Genomic DNA, 18,722 nt, shown 5'->3' on the forward strand with positions numbered 1-18,722 from the left:
AGCCTCACTGTAATTTGAAGAGTAATTTCCCTGAATACCTTCATTCTAATCCAGGGTGGAGTTTATCACTCTACTCCTACATTTGGAAAGAGGCCAGACGCCTTATCTCCCTCCTGATCACGAAACCAAACAGTCATCCCTGAACTTTGGTTTCCACACTTCATTTATTATTGATTTCTTTTTCCATAGTCCTATTCATTTGTGCCTTTTCTTTACCATTCTTTTGATTCTATTTCAGTATCACTGTGTCATCTGTTCCATAGTTTATCAGTAAGGTATCCATGAGTGGGACACTTCTCCCTCGACAAGTGCCATGCATTGGAGAGTATATGACAGCCTTGGTCCCCCACCTACTAAAAATGCCCCTAACCCACCACCCGACTCGCCAAGTCGTGGTGACATCCAGGAAACAAATGAGAATCCCCACTTCCCATCACCAAGACCTTTCTTCTTCCACCAACCCTGGTAAATATCTTTACCTTGGAAGTTTTTTAATTAGCAACATGCTTATTCATATTCTGAGAATTGTTCCAAACAGATGACTGCTTCTCAGGACAGTCCCTCAACCAGCCAACCCTCATGACTAGTATCAGCTCCCAAACATCTTATTTTGGATCCAGTCAGGACGAAACATCCTTAGACAATGCGCTGCTTATACCAAAGTCAGCTCTCTAAGAACCATTTACTTGAGCTTTTTTCTTTAGCGTAAGAAAAGTCTCAATCCAATATAAATACATCTGTGAAGAAGAATCCCAGACTCAGAGCAGCAATAGTAAATTGAACCTGGTGAAAGTGTTGTTGCTTGTCTAACATGTTTTTCTTCTTCCCAGTGCACATCAGCCTCATGTTTGGTATTTCGTACATTTTGCCTGGTAAGAGATTTTTCTTGGCTTGACAAAACTTTGTGTAAGGGTCAGAGTGTTGGAGTGACCATTTAGAAGTCAAAAGTGTGGGAAATTTGATTCCTGATCCCAGATCTGTTGCCATTTTGTTTGAATCTTTTTCCTCAAATACTTTCCCTGTTAAAGGAGAATTTAGCCAATACCGGTTTTCACAGTTGTCTCATAAAACTATTATAAGAAATTAACACTAGAGTTAATCTTTAAACCCCTTAAAAGAATATTCACCTCTTAATATTCTCACTAGTAGAAGAATGAGGAGACACAGACTGTGCCAAACAAAAAATCATCCAGAAATAATTTCCCATTAATTTGCATTCTTCCACCTGCTACCTGGTACCTGGTACCAGATAAAGGAAAACACATTTTTTAAACTAAATTTCTTACCTATATATAAACCTGTCCACAAAACATCACTATGCATTAAATATGTATCCAGCCTTGTGATGACCACTGGGGGAATGAAGATTTGGCAACCAAAAAGCAAAGGCCCAGGTCCTAACCATAGGAAACTTAGATGCTTTTTGAAACTTTAACCATATAAGGCAGGGTTTGGCAAATGCAGCTGTGAAGTCTCCTTTGCTGCTGCCACTTCCCAGCTACCTAACATTACATAACTCAACGTCTCAATTTCACAGTCTGTAAAATGGGTTTGTTAATAGCACCTATCAATACTTCAGCATAGGCTTGGGGATGAAATGGAAGATTCAATCTGGACACACATTCTCCCTCTCCTCTCTATGATAGGGAATAAGCACAGTGGGGAATTCAGAGGAGGGAAAGCTTGCCGTGGGCCAAGCTACTTAGGGGGACTGGAGGAGGGGTTGAGGGTTGACTTGAGAGGATGGGTGGCCCAGGATGACATAGATTGTTTTGATCCAAACAGCCGCTGAGAGTCGGTGATAATTGGGTGAGCCCAAATTCTGTTTACACAGTGCTGAGTTCCTGTTTCCTAAGCTTGTCCACCCTGACAATGTGTTACTCATCTATTAATTGTGTTAGCTCATTTCTCGTGTCCAGCAAAAGCAGTTCCTTCTGTGTTTCCAAGATCCCAGGGCTCTTGGGAGGGCTTCTCTGCTAGAAGTGTCGGGCTCCAGATCCCAAGGGACAGTTTGAACAGTGGCCAAGATACAACGCTGGGCTCCAGGTTTCACTCTTTCTTTCTTTTTTTTCCTCTTGTTCCCTTTAGATTTTTCAGATGAATCTTGCACTTTAAAGATGACATTACGAAATTTGCAGTCAATCTTATCATGGGAATTTAAAAACCATTCAGTTGTACCAACTCACTATACATTATGGTACACCATCATGAGGTTGGTTTGACATTTCATTTTTCTCTTGCTAAATATATTATCTTTCTATAATGTGGGGAGTGGGGAAGAGGTGATCTTACTTGTGATAGAGCTTTTCTCTCTCTCCCCCTCTCTCGCCCCTTCTCAATTTCGGTTTTTTAATCAGAGCTTTAAAAGTCTAAAGACAAAAGACCCATCCATTTTTAATTACACTGAATACTTTAATAACCCAAAGTTATTTTTGACAAAGCTTGCATTTAGAACCAAAGCTAATTTCTACATGTCAAAGCCTCAGAAGCAAAATAATTATTGTGTCTGTTTTTCACAATTATTTCTCTAATTCAGTAAGTCTGGGTGTTGAAAAGTGCTGCATTTTCTGAGGACAGAAGTCCAAAGATCTGGTGACCATATTGATGGGTTGTGTTTACTTTCCTTTACTCGGGGAGGCATGTGGCACCTCAGAAAGCTGCCTGGCCCAGACTAAGACAGGCCCAGGTCCAAAGTCTGGCTTGGTCACTAACCAACGCAGAGTGCAGCCTCTCTGTGCAAATCTTCCTACTTAGGGGTTGCTGAGGGACTCGTGACCTAATGGACGGAGCCCTCTTTGGCTCTCTTCTTCCCACGTCTAACAATCACCCTCCTAAGCCATTACTTTGATCCAGTAGCCCTTCGGGGTGTCCTTTTGTTGGCTGTTTATTTGGCTTATAGCTCTTGCTGCTGCTGACTGACCCACTGGAGGGCCTCTTGTGGGTTTCGCTTTGGTACCTGCTAAAGTCGTTAAGTTTCTCCCTGCGTTAGGCAGTCACATGTATCACCCACCTACCTTTTTGAAGCTTAAGAGAGAAGATGTCTGTGTTGTCCCCATATAGCACAGGCTGACTTAGGACTGGACCATGTGGTCCTCAGCCAGAGAGAGAGGGGGTCTCAGCAAGGCGCATTCATGATTGTCCTGTAGGGGCAGGGAGATCTGGGGCCTCTGCCATGAACGCCCAACATTTGCTCGTTCATTCATACAGCAAATATTTCCTGAGCACCTACTACATGCCAGGGGTCAAACCATGAACCCAAATCCCTGCTCTCTTGGAGCAGACATTCTGAAAGTAGGCAGAGATATCAGTAAACAAAGATATAATGGGGCAGGCAGTGGCAAATGGTATGAAGAAAAATAGAGACAGGAAAGAGGGATCAAGAGAGAGGGGTGGGGGGCACGGGGTAAGGTGTTCCATTTGAAATAAGGTGGTGAGGGCAGATGACAACACAGGGACATTTGAGCAGAGCTAGACAGGAATGTGGAAGTGGGGCTTGCAGTTAATGGATTCTCGTCAGATAAATGCTGAAGTTTTCTTTTACCATTTCTTTGCCTTTCAAAGTAAACAAGAAGATATGAAGATCGTTGGGGACTGTACAAATATCACAAGATCATTCTGTGACCTAACAGATGTGTGGGTAAACATGACAGAGATGTACATCCCCAAAGTGGTTGGATTCAGAGGGAACACAGCTCTGGTCAGTTGCATGGGCTCTTTCTTCCTGGCAATGGAGAGTGAGTCGATCTTGTTTATTATCTTCACCATCATCATCTTCAAGATCATCGTTATGTGCTTTGCCATGAAGTAGGAAGTTCTACCAAGGTGTTTTAGACGCAGGGCTAAGGTTCACCTCCTGGCCCTGCTACTTCCAACTCTGTAACCGTGGAGTGGTGACTTTTCTTCTCTGAGCCTCCGTTTTCTTCTCCCAAAAGTGGAATGCTAACCTGTCCTTTGCATCCATGCCTGTACGAGGCAGGCATTCAGGCAGTAGTAGCTGCTGTTTTTCCTTTGAATTTATTTTTTATTGAAGTATAGTTGACTTGCAATGTTGTGTTCGTTTCTGGTGTATAGAAGCTGCTACTTTTTGCTTTGTTTCACAACCCAACAGGAAGTGGGGAACGGAGTTCAGATGGCCTGTAAGAGCTGTCACAACTCCTTGGGCCAATGTTTTCCTTAATACTTCCGCCCCTGCCCCAGATCAGAGCCCAATAGCTCTTGCACGTGTGAACGCCCAGATGTGTGCACACGCGGGGCCCAGACTCAGAGAAGACTAGATCCCAAGAGCGGGTCTGCCCTCTCTTTCTTTCCCTACAACTGGAGTCAGCTCCCTTTGGCACTTGTGTTAACAGCTACAGAGCAGCTGGCAGTGGCTCTCAGCCAGACTCCATCACTTCTTCAGTGTCCTGATCTGCAGCCTGTTTCCAAGAGAAAGATTCGGCTTCAGGGCCCTGTTAAAGGCTGTGTAGGTGTATACTCGCACATATGTGCTTAAAGCACGTATTCAGATGACAGCTGAATCCTGCTGTAGCAAACTTAGATACTGATGAGCTTCTCTGGAATTGTGGAATTGCCTGTTTGTGTTTGTGTCCACAGAGAAAAGAAATAACCCAACTTATAGAACACGTTACTCAGACCATTAAAGAATGTATATTAAAATAGTAATGAGATATCATTTTTCAAGGCTCAAAATGGTAAATATTGAAAATATGTAAATACCCAGATTTAGAGGAAATGCAGGGAGCGTGCTTTGACACAGCCTTTCTGAAGGTATTTGGCAGTATGTATTGAAAAGTTTAACATGTGCCTGCTCTAATCCAGAATTCCTCTAATAATTTGTCCTAAAGAAATGATTACAGCCAAATGCAAACATTGAGCTCTAAGAATACTCATTGCTGTATAGATTCTATTCAGAAAACTTAGAGCCAATCTAAATGTTCAAAAGAGTGAATCAGTTAAATCATGGGACAGCCGCTTAGTGGAATAGAATTAGCTGTGAAAATTTATGATGAAGAATCAGGGTCAGCGACTTTCTGGAAAGGGCCAGAGAAGAAACACTTTGGACTTTGTGGGCCATGTATGGTCTCTGTCACAGATCCTTCATTTGTTCACAACTCTTTCAAAAATAACAACCATTCCAAACTTGCAGGCTGTGCAAAATCTAACCCACGGGCCATGGTTTGCCAGCTCATGATGTAGATAAACATGCATTAATATGTTTATGAAATAAATTAAGTGAAAACATATACCATGCAAAACAGTGTAAGAATGACTTAATTTTAGTTTAGATGTGTGTGTGTGTATGTGTGTGTGTACACTAGTTCAGTTTTTATATGTGTAGATATATTTACACACGTACAGCATGGACAAAAGAGGATTAACCACATTCAGGGACAATCCTGTCTGTATTTTCTGATATTTCTGCAATGTTTATGTATTATTATTATTATTATTATTATTATTATTATTATTATTATTATTGTATGAAGAAAGTCATTTTCACTCTTGTGTTTAGAATACAACCTGAAAATTGGGGAAATACTGACTTTCATCCCAAAATCTGTCTTCCATTTCTTGTGGTAATAGTAAACAAATCACTTCACTTTTATTGTTCTCAGTTTTTCACCAATAAAAAAAATATTTAACCCACACCTCAACGAGGGCCACGGGGAATTAAAAGACAGTTGTAAAGAGGTATGGTTGTATCATGACAATGGTATCATTACGGTTATGCTATTATTTATTGACTGACCTTGGGCTTTGTTTTGTTTTCTAAGCACTGCCTTTGGACCCACCAGAGTTTGAGATTATTGGTTTTACAGACCACGTCAGTGTGAATGTGAAATTTCAGTCTGTCGCTCCCAAGATGCTAAATGAGGAAGAATTACAGTTTTACTTAGCATTAATTGAAGAACAATCAGGGGGGATCGTTAAGAAGGTAAGTGGTCAAAACAGTCCTGAGTTGGCAATGAATACATTGCCAAAAAAAAAAAAAATCTGTAATGATTTGAACAATTACAACTGAAGGGTCTAGGCTTCAGTGTGGTCTGACTTCAGGAAAGAGGTCTCCGTAGTTTCTGGATAAAGGGAAGTAGAGAGATGCTGTGGTAGCTGGAGGGAAAGGTGAGGTCGAGGGAGGGACTTTTTAAGATGGAAGAAATGACAGCATGTTCGTGTGCAGAAGGAATGTTCCGGAGGGTGCAGGGCAGGGAGCAATGTCTGGAGGAGGAGATGAGAGTGGACGGAATCTCGTGAGCACGAGACGGGGTTGGCCTTAGGCTCGGAGCAGGGACTACGCAGCCGGGTCACAGTGGGAGGGAGCTTCCGGTGAAACAGGCAGCAAGCATTGCCGACTTAAGATCACACGATGACCACAGTGACTAATGCCAGGTATGCAACCCAGACGTTCTGACTCTCCACTGTCGGTTTGCAGTTTCCCTTCGAGGACAGCCCTCTCACCATGACACTTCCTCTGGTTTCTGGCCCTCTTCTTCCTCATTGCTTGTTTTCCAGGCATGAGCTTTTAGTTTGCTACGGGGGCGGGATGTTAAAAAATAATTCCTCCTCCTTTCAAATATAAACTTGCAGAAAAATATTATTATAGAAGGCTGTGTTTGAGCTGGTGGAAATCCTCATGTATAAAACTACTGATAAGGATGTACTTTGAAAACTATAAAATATTATACAAAAGTTATTCTTCAGGAAAGAACCTTCAGATCATCTCTTTAATTCCAAAATGGAACAGAAGTAGCTGGCGAAGAAGAGGCAAAGTGTTTTTAGGGAGAAGACAGGGAAACTAGACGTCACCCTCAGTTCTGCCACAGATAAGCTGTGTGGCCTTGAGGAGGTTACTTAACCACTCTGAGCTGCAGTTTCCTCACCTGGAGAATGGGAAGAATGCCTGCTTTGCAGACTCTTTTGGTAATCAAATGAGTTAATATGTATAAAAGCAGTTTCTGAAGTATAGACACATATCATTAATGAAATAGGATAATCTTATTTTCTTATTTTTGCAAGATTATCTTACTGCAAACATGACATCATGGAGACATTTACTCCTCGTTGTGACTTTTTCCTCCTCATTTGTAAAAGGAAGTTGCTAGACTAGATTTCATGGTTTAAAAATGTATGTGTGCATGTGTGTGTGCGTGTGCATGTATGTGTGTGTATACGTGTACATGTAGTTTTGTGATAAATTGCTTGCCCCAAGTAACTTATAAAATACTTTTTCTTGCCAAGCCTGTGATATTTCTATCCCTGTTTAAGATCTGAAGACAAATCTCCAAAGACTCTCTTAAGGCTTGCCTCTAAATGAAATTCTCACTTAAAGTCTTACTGATTTTTTTGTTTATTTTTACAGCATAAACCCAAAACAAATGGAAACATCACTGAAAATTTCAGTTATGTCATCAACAAGTTAATTCCAAAAACAAACTACTGTGTATCTGTTTATTTTGAGCCTAAAGATCCGAGAAAAATAAACAGATCTCCCTTAAAATGTACCCTCTTTCAACCTGGATGGGAATCAGGTATGACAGTTTTTGAAAATTCATGTTTTGCTTTTACTCTGAGGGAAAACCTGTTTCAAGAAAAGAATCTGAAAGTCGTGGAGCACTAAAGGCATTTCTTCCAACACAAGCACATCACAGAGATGTTTTCTGTCAGTCAGTCTCTACCGTGTGGTGGAGTCACTTTTATGTTGCCATAGCATGGGGACAATCAGGTATCTTCCTTTTTAACATCAGGAATCCTCCTGAAGTGGAAATGCTTTTATTTCAGGGAGTCAGGGTCAAGTTCAGTTCTGTGTGCCCTTAGCCCGGCCATTATTCAAGCCAAGTGCTGGAGGAGGCTGGGTTGCTGAAACAACTGCCTGCAGAGGTATCAAAGGGTAGAATGATGGATGTGGTAAGGTTCATATATGTGGCCTGGCTCTCAGGAAGGTTGGCTGTAGCTCATAGATGAAAGAGAAACTTGCCAGTGTGGATGAGATAGTCACTGCTGAATGCTGAAAGCCCTTCTGTGGCCAAGGCATCAGAACAGTACACGGCATGCTCCCCGAACCTTCCTTCGAATGGAGGAATTTGCAGGGAGAACAATCCCTCAGCCTTAGGAACATCCACTGCTGATTATTTTCTTGGGAAGTCACTAGGTCTCCAACTGTTTTGCCAAAAGTGAAAAACTCCCCCGCAAAGAAGCCTTTCTGAATTTCCCAACCCCAGTGAGAGTTTCTTTAATGCTCTGATCTACCAGAGTAAAAATAAAATAAGATGAGATTTATAAGGAAGTGACTGTAAGTGCTACGGCTTACTTGTGTATGAAGTGAGTTTCACTAACCAGTGCCAGGTACATCAAGGTGCCTGGTGTTTGCTATAACTCCAGGCAGTGTGAGTTTGTTCTCCAGTATTCCTCAGAATCAAATGATACACAGGCTAATTTTAAAGGAATGATACACAGGCCAATTTTATTTCATGACTTTAGCTTAAATAATTTATATAATGTCAGTTAAATATGGGCAAACCTAAAACTGCATACAGATTCTTCATGCCTACAAAAATGTAAACCCCAAACAAATGAACATATCTGTGTTCTAACACCAATTCTCAACATCAACCAAGTGTCCAGAGGTTCGATTCATTTCTGATACTACAGGGAGTTAGCGCATGCCCCACAGGTTAAGGGGCTCAGTCCCACAAGACTGCCTTCACTACAGATGCCAGCAAGTCCTACAAGTCCTACAACTTGCCATACAAGTCCTAAGTCCCCAGGCTACCCACACTTCTGTCCAACCTAGCTACAAATTCAGAGGTTCCCAGATTTAATAATTCGCTAGAATGACTCATAGAACTCAGGAAAACACTATGCTTACTCTTACCATTTTATTATAGAAAATACAAATGAGCAGCCAGATGAAGAGGTACATAGTCTGGAAGGTTGCAAGTGCAGGAGCTTCTGTTCTTGCAGAGTCGGGATACACCACCCTCCCTATACTTTGATATGTTCACCAACCAGAATTTCCCCAAGCCTCACTGTCCAGAGTTTTTATTGGGTTCATTACATAGCCATGGTTAATTAAATCATCGGCCATTGGTGATTAAGTCAATCTCCAGCCCCTCTCCCCTCCCTAGAGGTCAGGGGTGGGACCAGAATTTCCAGAAGTTCAGCTCATTAACATAAACTCAGATATAGTGCCCAAAAGGCACTAAGGCACCAAAGGTTTTTGAAATTCTGTGCCAAGAACCAGGGACAAAGGCCAGATATTATTATTATTATTATTATTACTATACCATGATCTTATAAACAAACAGAACTGTGAAACCAATTGAATGAAGAAATTATTTCTCCTCTGCTCAGCAGAATACTTCTGTACTACAAATCTGTGGGGGGGGGGGGGTTCCCACACCAAACACTTCTTCCACATTAGGTCATTGTCATACAATTTAACTCAATTCTAACACCATCTGCTTGGAGAAAGTATCAGATCCCACAAGTTAAGGGCTCAGTCCCACAAGACTGCCCCCCCCCACTTAAACCCAGTTGCATGCTCACGTTGTCACGTGAACTCTGACCAACGAGCTATAAATTGGAGATTCCCACAATCCTCTCCTTGGCTTTGATAATTTGCTAGAATGGCTCACAGAACTCAGGAAAACAGTTTACTTACTAGATTCCTGTTTATTATAAAAGGTTGCAACTCAGGAATAGCCAGAAGGAAGAGATGCATAGGGCAAGGTTTGGAAGTTCTCCAAACTCCATCATTTAGGGTTTTTAAGGAGGCTTATGTAGACATGACAGATTAAATCCTTGGCCATTGGCAATTACTTCAACCTCCCGCTTCTCCCCTCCCCAGAGGTCAAGGGGTGGGGCTGAAAGTTCCAACTCTCTAAATCACAGGGTTGGTTCCCCTGGCAACCAGCGCCCATCCTCTGGGGCTTTCCAAAAATCACCTCCTTAATGTAAAGTGAGGTTGAGAGGGGCTTGTTATGAATAACAAAAAATGCTCCTTTCACTTTCTTTGCTCTAATCACTTAGGAAATTCTAAGGATTTCAGAACTGATGACAAAGACCAAATAGGTACTTCTTATTATAAATCACAATATCACAGCAATAAAAAACTCAGTAATATGACATGACAGACAGTGGTTTGCTGAAACTCAGTCTGCACTTAGGTGAATCCAAGCCTGACTAAAGGCACTACTTCTTTGGAAGCTGATATCCTTGTTCTGTGATGGCTCAGTGTCTCCCCTGACTTTTCTCTGTTTCACCCACTAAAAAAGAAATGGTCATGCAGCAGCATGCGGTCCCATCACTTCATGTTTCCTTGGTGTGAACACATCACCTTGCATAGTGTCAACCTCCATTATTTTTATCATTACATGAGACAGTTAAAGTACAGGTATGCCTCACTATCCAAATATTTCATGTCCCAATTCTTGTCTGAAACTTCAGGAACCAAGTAGGTTCATATAACGTGGCCCCTCTCACTATCCAAACTGGCCGTGTGAGCCACCCTCAACTAGCCAAACTCAGGGACCAGGTGGGGAATTCCTGAAGGATGACCTGAGACCAGAGTTAACTTACTGGGACTCAGTGGTGAACACTGGTATCTTAAGGCAGTATTGATATGGGGGAATTTAGTCCAGAGAGCTGGAGAAATGTCTCCCCTTTGTCAAACATTAAACTAATTGGTTGGCTTTTTTCAGTAAGGTCCTGAGGGAAAGCTGTGCTTATCCGTTTGACAAAAAAAATTTTTTTTGGCCGTGCCACATACATGCACAGCTTGCGGGATCTCTGTTCCCCGACCAGAGATAGAACCTGTGCCCCCTGCAGTGGAAGCGCAGAGTTCCAACCACTGGACCGCCAGGAGTTCCCCATTTGGCAAATATTTATCAGGGGTCTACTATGTGCCAGATTCTTTGCTAGATACTGGGGATACAGCAGTGAACAAAACAGATAAAAATTCCTGAGCTTATAGAGCTTATATTGGGAGACAGAGAAACAAGATTAAAAAATAAAATATATAGTGTGTTAAGTGATGGTAAGTACTATGGAGAAAAATGAAGCAGAAAGGGTGCAGGGAGGGGGGCAATTTCAGGTAGAGGGTGGTAGGTCTCTTTTAAATAGGGTGGTGTCTTGTTTACATTCCCTAGAAGCGGAGCCAAAACCAAAATTCTAGTTCAAGTGACTCACTGGGGCAGGAGGAGGGGTGGACACATGGGTCAGAATTCTATGACATCATTGCTTCTCCAAAGAAATCACTTTGGTTCACAGAATCCTCTTCAGGAATGTAAGCTCTATATGTGTAAGAATTTTGTGTTATAAAGGTGTGCCTTTATGGCTAGATCTGATTCTAGAACTGCCATTGATATGACATGCCTTCATTCATTCTTCTTTTTTTTTATTGGAATATAGTTGATTTACAATGTTGTGTTAGTTTCAGGTATACAGCAAGGTGAATCAGTTATACATATCCACATATCCACCCTGTTTTAGATTCTTTTCCAATATAGGTCATTACAGAGTATTGAGTAGAGTTCACTGTGCTATACAGTAGGTCCTCATTAGTTATCTATTTTATATACAGTAGTGTGTATATGTCAATCCCAATCTCCCAGTTTGCTCCCCCCCCCTTTCCCTCCAGTAACCATGAGTTTCTTTCTTACATCTGTGACTCTGTTTCTGTTTTGTAAATAAGTTCATTTGTACCATTTTTTTAGATTCTACATATAAGCATATGGTATTTGTCTTTCTCTCCCTGACTTACTTCACTCAGTATGACAATCTCTAGATCCATCCATGTTGCTGCAAATGGCATTATTTTGTTCTTTTTTTTGGTTGAGTAATATCCCATTGTATGTATGTACCACATCCTCTTTATCCATTCATCTGTTGATGGACATTTAGGTTGCTTCCATGTCCTGGCTATTGTAAATAGTGCTGCAATGGACATTGGGTGCATGTGTCTTTTCTAATCATGGTTTTCTCTGGATATATGCCCAGGAGTGGGATTGCTGGATCATATGGTAACTCTGTTTTTAGTTTTGTAAGGAACCACCATAGTGTTCTCCATAATGGTCTTACCAATTTACATTCCCATCAACAGTAAATGAGGGTTCCCTTTTCTCCACACCCTCTCCAGCATGTATTGTTTGTAGATTTTTTGAAGATGACCCATTCATTCTTGACGGGAATGAAAGGGGTTTGTGAATCTTCTGCCATCTGAGGGAGCAGACCTTCACTGAGTTTCTTTCTGTTCATTCTTTAACCTTTTGAAAGACTTTAAAAATATATGAGCCATCTTTACTTTTTCCTCTCCTGTATTTGTTTTGCCTGAGGCTGTGGCTATAGGATTAATATTAATAAAAGTCTTTCTGGAAATTTAAGAGAGCCTTAGTTATGTAACTATTGATTTCTTCTCAGTCCAGTTGGACTTATGGAAGAAAGCTATTTTCATTCAGAAAATTGAAATTTTCCAAAAGTAATTTTGACAAGAAACTAAAGGAGAACTCATAACAGGACAAAGCAAGTTCTTGGCTCCTGGCGTGGCCAAAGTCCAGCTTCAGAGTGATGCAGTTGTTTTCTTCAGACAAACTCCCCTTTTCCACTCCTCCCTGCCTGCCGTGCATGCTAACTGTGCCTGTTGAGCATTGGAGACCTGACTAGTGTGACTCAGAAAGTTTTTGTTTTTTTTAAATTTTGATAATTTACACTTGAATGGTCACATGTGGCTAGTGGCTACCATATTGGACAGTGCAGTTATAGAGCATAATTATCAACTGGAAGAAATTTTACTTTTAAAAACTGAATTTTTATCATTTTTTTTAAATGTATACTTGGATTACTTTCCATTCTTTGGTATTTAACAATAGTTTTTCCAACTTTTGCCCCCTTGATAAACCCCTCCACCACCAGATCAATGTGCATTTAATCCCAACTGCAATTGTTCATTGGATTTATTTTGAAATAAAGCCATTTAATTTTTCATCAACAGAGTCATCAGAATCTGCCACAATAGGAGGAATAATTACTCTGTTTTTAATAGCTGCTGTTGTCATAAGCACTGTAATGATGCTGAAACAGATCGGTTACATATGCTTAAGAAATGATTTCCCCAAAGTTTTGGTACGTATTTTTTTTTAATTCCTGTCTTTATTTTTCATTTTAACTTAAGAATTTTTATTATATGCTTAAATATTTTCACAGAAGAAAACCCCATTGTCTCAGAACATCAAGGTGTTTTATCACTCTGGGTTCTTTTCCATCCTTATAAACCTCTATTTTGAATTTTCTGCTTTCTTTTTATACTTTGTCCACATATGATTTTCAATAATCACATAGTTTTCCATTGTTATTAATGTCTTCTTTTTCCCTTAATCATTTCTCAACTGTAGGGCATTTGGATTGATTTCTTTTCCTTTCATGGCTGTCTTTGGCCATTATGAATAATGCAATGAACATTTTTATACAGGTTGTCTTTTTAGTTTGGATTACTTCCATGGAATAGATACACAAAGTGAATTTATCTTATATAAAAATATAAAGAATTAATTTATAATGCTAGTGTCAACATAGAGATGGACACCTTTCTCCAAAGCTCTGCTGGCATTAATTAATCATTTTTTCTACTTTTGTTCATTTATCGTAGTATAACTGTCCCCCAGAGTTGCTCTTATTTGTTTTCATTGTTAGTGAAACCAGCCATTTTGTCTTCATATTTTCTCTCTGCTACCTGAGGCATATTCTTCCTGCTCAGAGCCTTTAGCACTCAGCTAAGTCTGGGTATTGATCTTACATATTTCTAAAGCCTCCTCATGTGTTTTGACTCAAGCACTTTGCCCATCATTTTTCATTTTCCCTATCATGTCACTTTCCTTCTACATTAGAAAATAATCAGAAATATCTTATTTTTCTATGTTTGAACTCATTCACCTTCTTCTTCTAATTTTTTTAACAGCCACAAATAAATATCCCTCCACAGGTGATAAAAGTGTCGTCTTTTTATTTTTTAATTCTTTTGTTTCTTTAAAATTTTTTTAATTGAAGTATAGTTTATTTACAATGTGTTAGTTTCAAGTGTACAGAAAGTGATTCAAGTGTACAGGAAGAATATATATATATTCTTTTTCAGATTCTTTTCCATTATAGGTTATTACAAGATATTGAATATAGTTCCCTGTGCTATACAGTAGGTCCTTGTTGTTTACCTACTTTATACATAGTAGTATGTTTATGTTAATCCCAAATTCCTAATTTATCTCTTCCCACCCCTGTCCCTTTTCCCTTTTGGTAAACATAAGTTTGTTTTCTATGTCTATGAATCTATTTCTGTTTTGTAAATAAGTTCATTTGTATCATTTTTTTTAGATTCCACAAATAAGTGATAGCATATGATATTTGTCTTTCTCTCTGACTTTCTTCACTTAATATGATAAACTCTAGATCCATTCAAGTTTTTGCAAATGGCATTATTTCATTCTTTGTTATGGATGATGTACTCTTCTTTTTCTTGTTCTTATTTGTTCAGGTTGGGTTGGGGGAGGGATTGTTTGGGGGGAGGGGTGCTTTTGGAGTTTTTAATTACCATTAGTGTTTGAACCTAGATGGCATTTGGTTGTAGCTTATGAGAAGTAAATTGCTCTGTGTTGGATTTCATCCACACTATGATCCCTGTATTGCAAGAATGGTTGGTTTTTATCTATCAGTGTAACTTTTATCTTTGTGTCTTTAACAATGTATATTTTGAATCTTTTATGTTAGTGTTCAGTTGCAAGTTTATTCTCAGCCTTCACTCCAACTCTTCTGTTGGCCATGTACTGCTTTGGCCTTGAGGTCTTAGGTAAATCCCACTCCAATTCATATTTCTCATGCAGCCTTGAGATATAAAGGCCCCTAGCACCACACCCATCACCTCCTAGGTAATCTTCTGCCTGAATTACCTAAACTCATTACTAACCCTCCTCCCAGGTCTCCCTGGGGCTCTTCCCATCCTTAAAATGCACCCAAATTATATGCCAATTATATTTATACCTGTTATTGTGCTAACCCCAAGTAATGACAGGAGGTATTGTTATCTTGTGTCTGCCTGGTATTTCTCCATTAAAAATTGTTACTCTGTGTTTAAGTAAAAACTCTAGGAATAGTAAAACAGAACACCCTAGGTCTAGTATGTTTGTGTATGTATGTTTAATCAAGAACAGATATTAAAAATTTTAAACAATGTCTTTTCTCTCTCTCCCATCCCCCTCCCCTCCCCCTCCTTCTCCTCTTTTGCATTTAACAAATAGGTGTTGTGTATTTACTGTGTGTCCACATGTTATAGGTGCTGGGGATCTAGATGTGAATAAAGCAAACAAAAAATGTGCCCTTATGGAGCTTAAAATCTGAAAAATGGGGGAAGAGACAATGATAATTTATAGATGATATGACTGGCTAAGTAAGAAATTCAGCATCTGGAGACGAATTATTAGGACTAATAAGTTTAGCAATGTGTTACACACAAAATAATCAATATAAAAATGCTTGCGTTTTTATACACTAGCAACAATCACTTAGAAAACAAATATATTTTTATATAAGTTGCTTTTCAACATCCAAGAAATTAAGTACACAAATCATAGCAAAAAGCTCTGTGAATTTTCACAAACTCAATGTACCCACATAACTCACACCCAGATCAAGAAAGAAAACATGACCACCTCCCCAGAAGTCTCTCCTACCTGTTAGTCACTGCCCACATCCAGGATAACCACTTTCCTGATTACTAACAGCATAGATTAGTTTTACCTGGTTTTGAACTTGGAATCATACAGTTAAATGGAATAATGTGATTTAAATGAAAACATACCATTTTTATAATACCATTACAATGGTAATAAAAATATTTTAAAAACAAGGAAGATATCTAACAGAAGATGTCACAAGCCCATTGTGGAGAAAATTATCTAACCTTATTGAAAAGCAATAACAAAGATCTAGTCAAATGGAGATCCCAGAGACAGACCCACATATGTGGAAACATGACTAATGACAAGTAGGAATTGCAGTGGGGAAAGGATTGACAGGTCAATAAATGTTATCTATATGGGGGGAAATGAAATTGGATCCCTACCTCACACCATACACAAACATCAATTTCAGGCTTATTAAAGACTGTAATGTGAAAGGCAAAACTGTTAAAAGTTTTAGAAGGCAATAAAGGAGATTCTTACTTTGGGGCAAGGAAGATTCAGCAGAAACCATGAAGAAAGAAAAGTGATACATCTTCTTACATTAAAGTTGAGAACTTCTTTCCATCAAATGTTATCATAAAGAGAGTAAAATGTTAAACCAGAGACTGGGGGAAATTACATATAGCATAAATAATGAACAAATAATTGGCATCTAGATTATAGATTATATAAAGAGCCTCTATAAATCAATAAGAAAAATGATGAACAACCCAATGGAACAATTCATCCCGAGGCTAGGTCTGGATAGAGTCAGGGAAAAGTAGGCTTGTCAAATTGGGCAGCCTGAGCAAGAGAACAGAGAGGAGGAGGATGTCAGTGATGATTCCAGGTCTGTGAATGTCGTGACCACCCTCCTCAGCGTGACCCCATTGTAGCCAGTCTCCTTAGCCCACCTCACCTTCTGTGTCCTGGAGGTGCTGGATCAGACCAAGCTGCAGTCTCCCTGCTCTTCTCACCTCTGACCCTTTAGGGGTCACCTGCCTCTCTAAGGTCCTGCAGTCCAGAGGGCTTTGACCCCAGTGGAATCGGCTCCCTTGAATCTCTCCTTACTCACAGTTCCTTGACACCCTTAAGAATGTCAGCAATCCAGGGCTGAAATCTATCCAGACTAAATGGATAGATTCCCCTGACAAGCAAGAAGCAGCGAGGAAACAGCAGCAGGAAGGAGCGGGCCAGTCTCTGCTGCAGGCAGCCTCCTGGTTTGAAACCCAGCCTCCACCACTTAGTATTCCTGAAGCTTGTGAAACTTGGGCAAGTTTCTTAACCTCTCTGTCTCATTTTCTCACCTGTAAAGTGGGGATAAGAATAGTAAGCCTACTTCATAGAGCAGCTGTGAGTGTAAAATGAATTGTAACGTGTAGATGACTAGAAGCAGTGCCCTGCAAATAGCAAATACTATGTAACCATTAGCCATTATTGCTGCTGTTGTCGTCATCGTCCTCATTACCACCTTCCCCATCACTGTGTAGTTAACCTCATGAAGTTTTATTATGTCAGAAAGTAAAGAACAAACACTCAGAATTGATACCCTCTGTTGTTTTTTTTTTTTTAAAGAATTTTTATAAATTGTCAGTCTGTGTATTTCCCGAGCTGCCTCCGTTGGAAAAAGTGGCTACCGTGGAGGTCATTCACATCAACAGAAAGAAGAAAGTGTGGAATTATAATTATGATGATGAAAGTGACAGCGATAATGAAGCAGCCCCCCGAATAAGCGCAGGTGGTTACACCACGCACGGACTAACGGGCAGGCTGTGTCCCGCCTCTGTGTCCTCGGCCACCTTGGAGGACTGCAGTGACCCGGCTACTGAGGAGTGTGACCTGCCCGAGCCCAAGGCTGGTGCTGAGGCCCCAGTGGCACCAGGGCCCAGCCCCTGGCAGTCGGAATGCACAAGTAGGGGCTACCAGGGGAGAGCGAACCTGCTGCAGGACCACTTTTCCGAGGAGGACAGCAGCTCCACGGAGGGGTCTGGGGACAGAATTGTCTTCAATGTGGATTTGAACTCTGTGTGCGTGAGGGCCCTTGAGGACAACGACGACTCAGAAGTCACTCCAGTGTTACCATCTCGTCCAGAAGAGACAGTCGTGCTAGAGGACCCCGACGAGACAGAATCGGACCTTCTGGTGGCCAGTGGAGAAGGGACACAGTTGCCCTTCCCCGGCCCCTCTGCGGAGTGCCTGTGGCCTGAAGATACTCCTTCTGATAAAAGTGACACTTCCGAGTCGGATGTTGACATGGGGGATGGTTATGTAACGAGATGAATGAATCAAGAAATATTTAATTGGACGCCTGCTACCTCCGGTGCTGTCCCTCCCAGCACCCCCACTTGCTCCTTTGGGGTCTCCAAGTGTTCTCCGAGGGAAGGATTAGGAGATTGGTGACATCATCTGTGCAAATTCCCAGTCTGGGGGAAGGGGAGGTGGGAAACAGAGTATTCTGGTATCATTCAGTGCGTTGTTTACCTGTTCAAAGTGATTTGCTTTGAAGGGAAAAGGCCCTGTCCATTCCCTTTATTCTCATGGGTGTCTAATGTTTCTGTATCATGTTTCCCAGAGTAAAGAGCAGGGTTTATGGCAGGAGCAGTCAGCATTGTTTTCCACAGGCTCCAGGAAAGCAGCAGAAAAAGAGAAGGGAGGCTGGACTGCGGGAGAGAAAGCGGCACACACCAGGAAACAGAAGCACACGCTTCGGGTTGGGTTAGAAGTAGGGAAGGTCCAGCCAAGTCTTGGGCACCTCCCAGATGATATTCTGTCGCCTACACTCTTGAAAATTCAACTCTCAGCCCCTTGCACAACCCTCCTCAATCTGAGTGAGGAAGACAGACACACTATAAATAACTCTAGTGCGGGGCGGGTGACTAATACAGAAACATTTGCATAAGGGAGAGGGATAGAACCTCTGTGTCATATTTTAAGATTTAATTTTGTACAATGGTTGGAGGTTGGTAAAAAAGAAAACACGCTCTTTAATATAAACTTGGGAATGTCTTCAGAGTTGTTTCT

At 40.7% G+C, this 18,722-nt stretch overlaps 1 protein-coding gene across 1 annotated transcript in view; it reads left to right on the plus strand.

The window, feature by feature from the left end:
- IFNAR2 (interferon alpha and beta receptor subunit 2) overlaps positions 1-18,695 on the plus strand; it is a 32,718-nt gene extending 14,023 nt beyond the window's left edge. The window contains exons 3-9 of the mRNA XM_057545238.1: positions 831-872; positions 2,089-2,212; positions 3,562-3,734; positions 5,775-5,935; positions 7,358-7,526; positions 12,986-13,116; positions 17,277-18,695. Coding sequence (XP_057401221.1) covers positions 831-872; positions 2,089-2,212; positions 3,562-3,734; positions 5,775-5,935; positions 7,358-7,526; positions 12,986-13,116; positions 17,277-17,981 — 1,505 coding nt within the window. The 3' untranslated portion in view covers positions 17,982-18,695. The remainder of the gene's footprint in view (positions 1-830; positions 873-2,088; positions 2,213-3,561; positions 3,735-5,774; positions 5,936-7,357; positions 7,527-12,985; positions 13,117-17,276) is intronic.
- The last annotated feature ends 27 nt before the right edge of the window (positions 18,696-18,722 follow it).

The sequence above is a fragment of the Balaenoptera acutorostrata genome, chromosome 4, assembly GCF_949987535.1.
Source record: "Balaenoptera acutorostrata chromosome 4, mBalAcu1.1, whole genome shotgun sequence".
Taxonomy (NCBI): Eukaryota; Metazoa; Chordata; class Mammalia; order Artiodactyla; family Balaenopteridae; genus Balaenoptera; species Balaenoptera acutorostrata.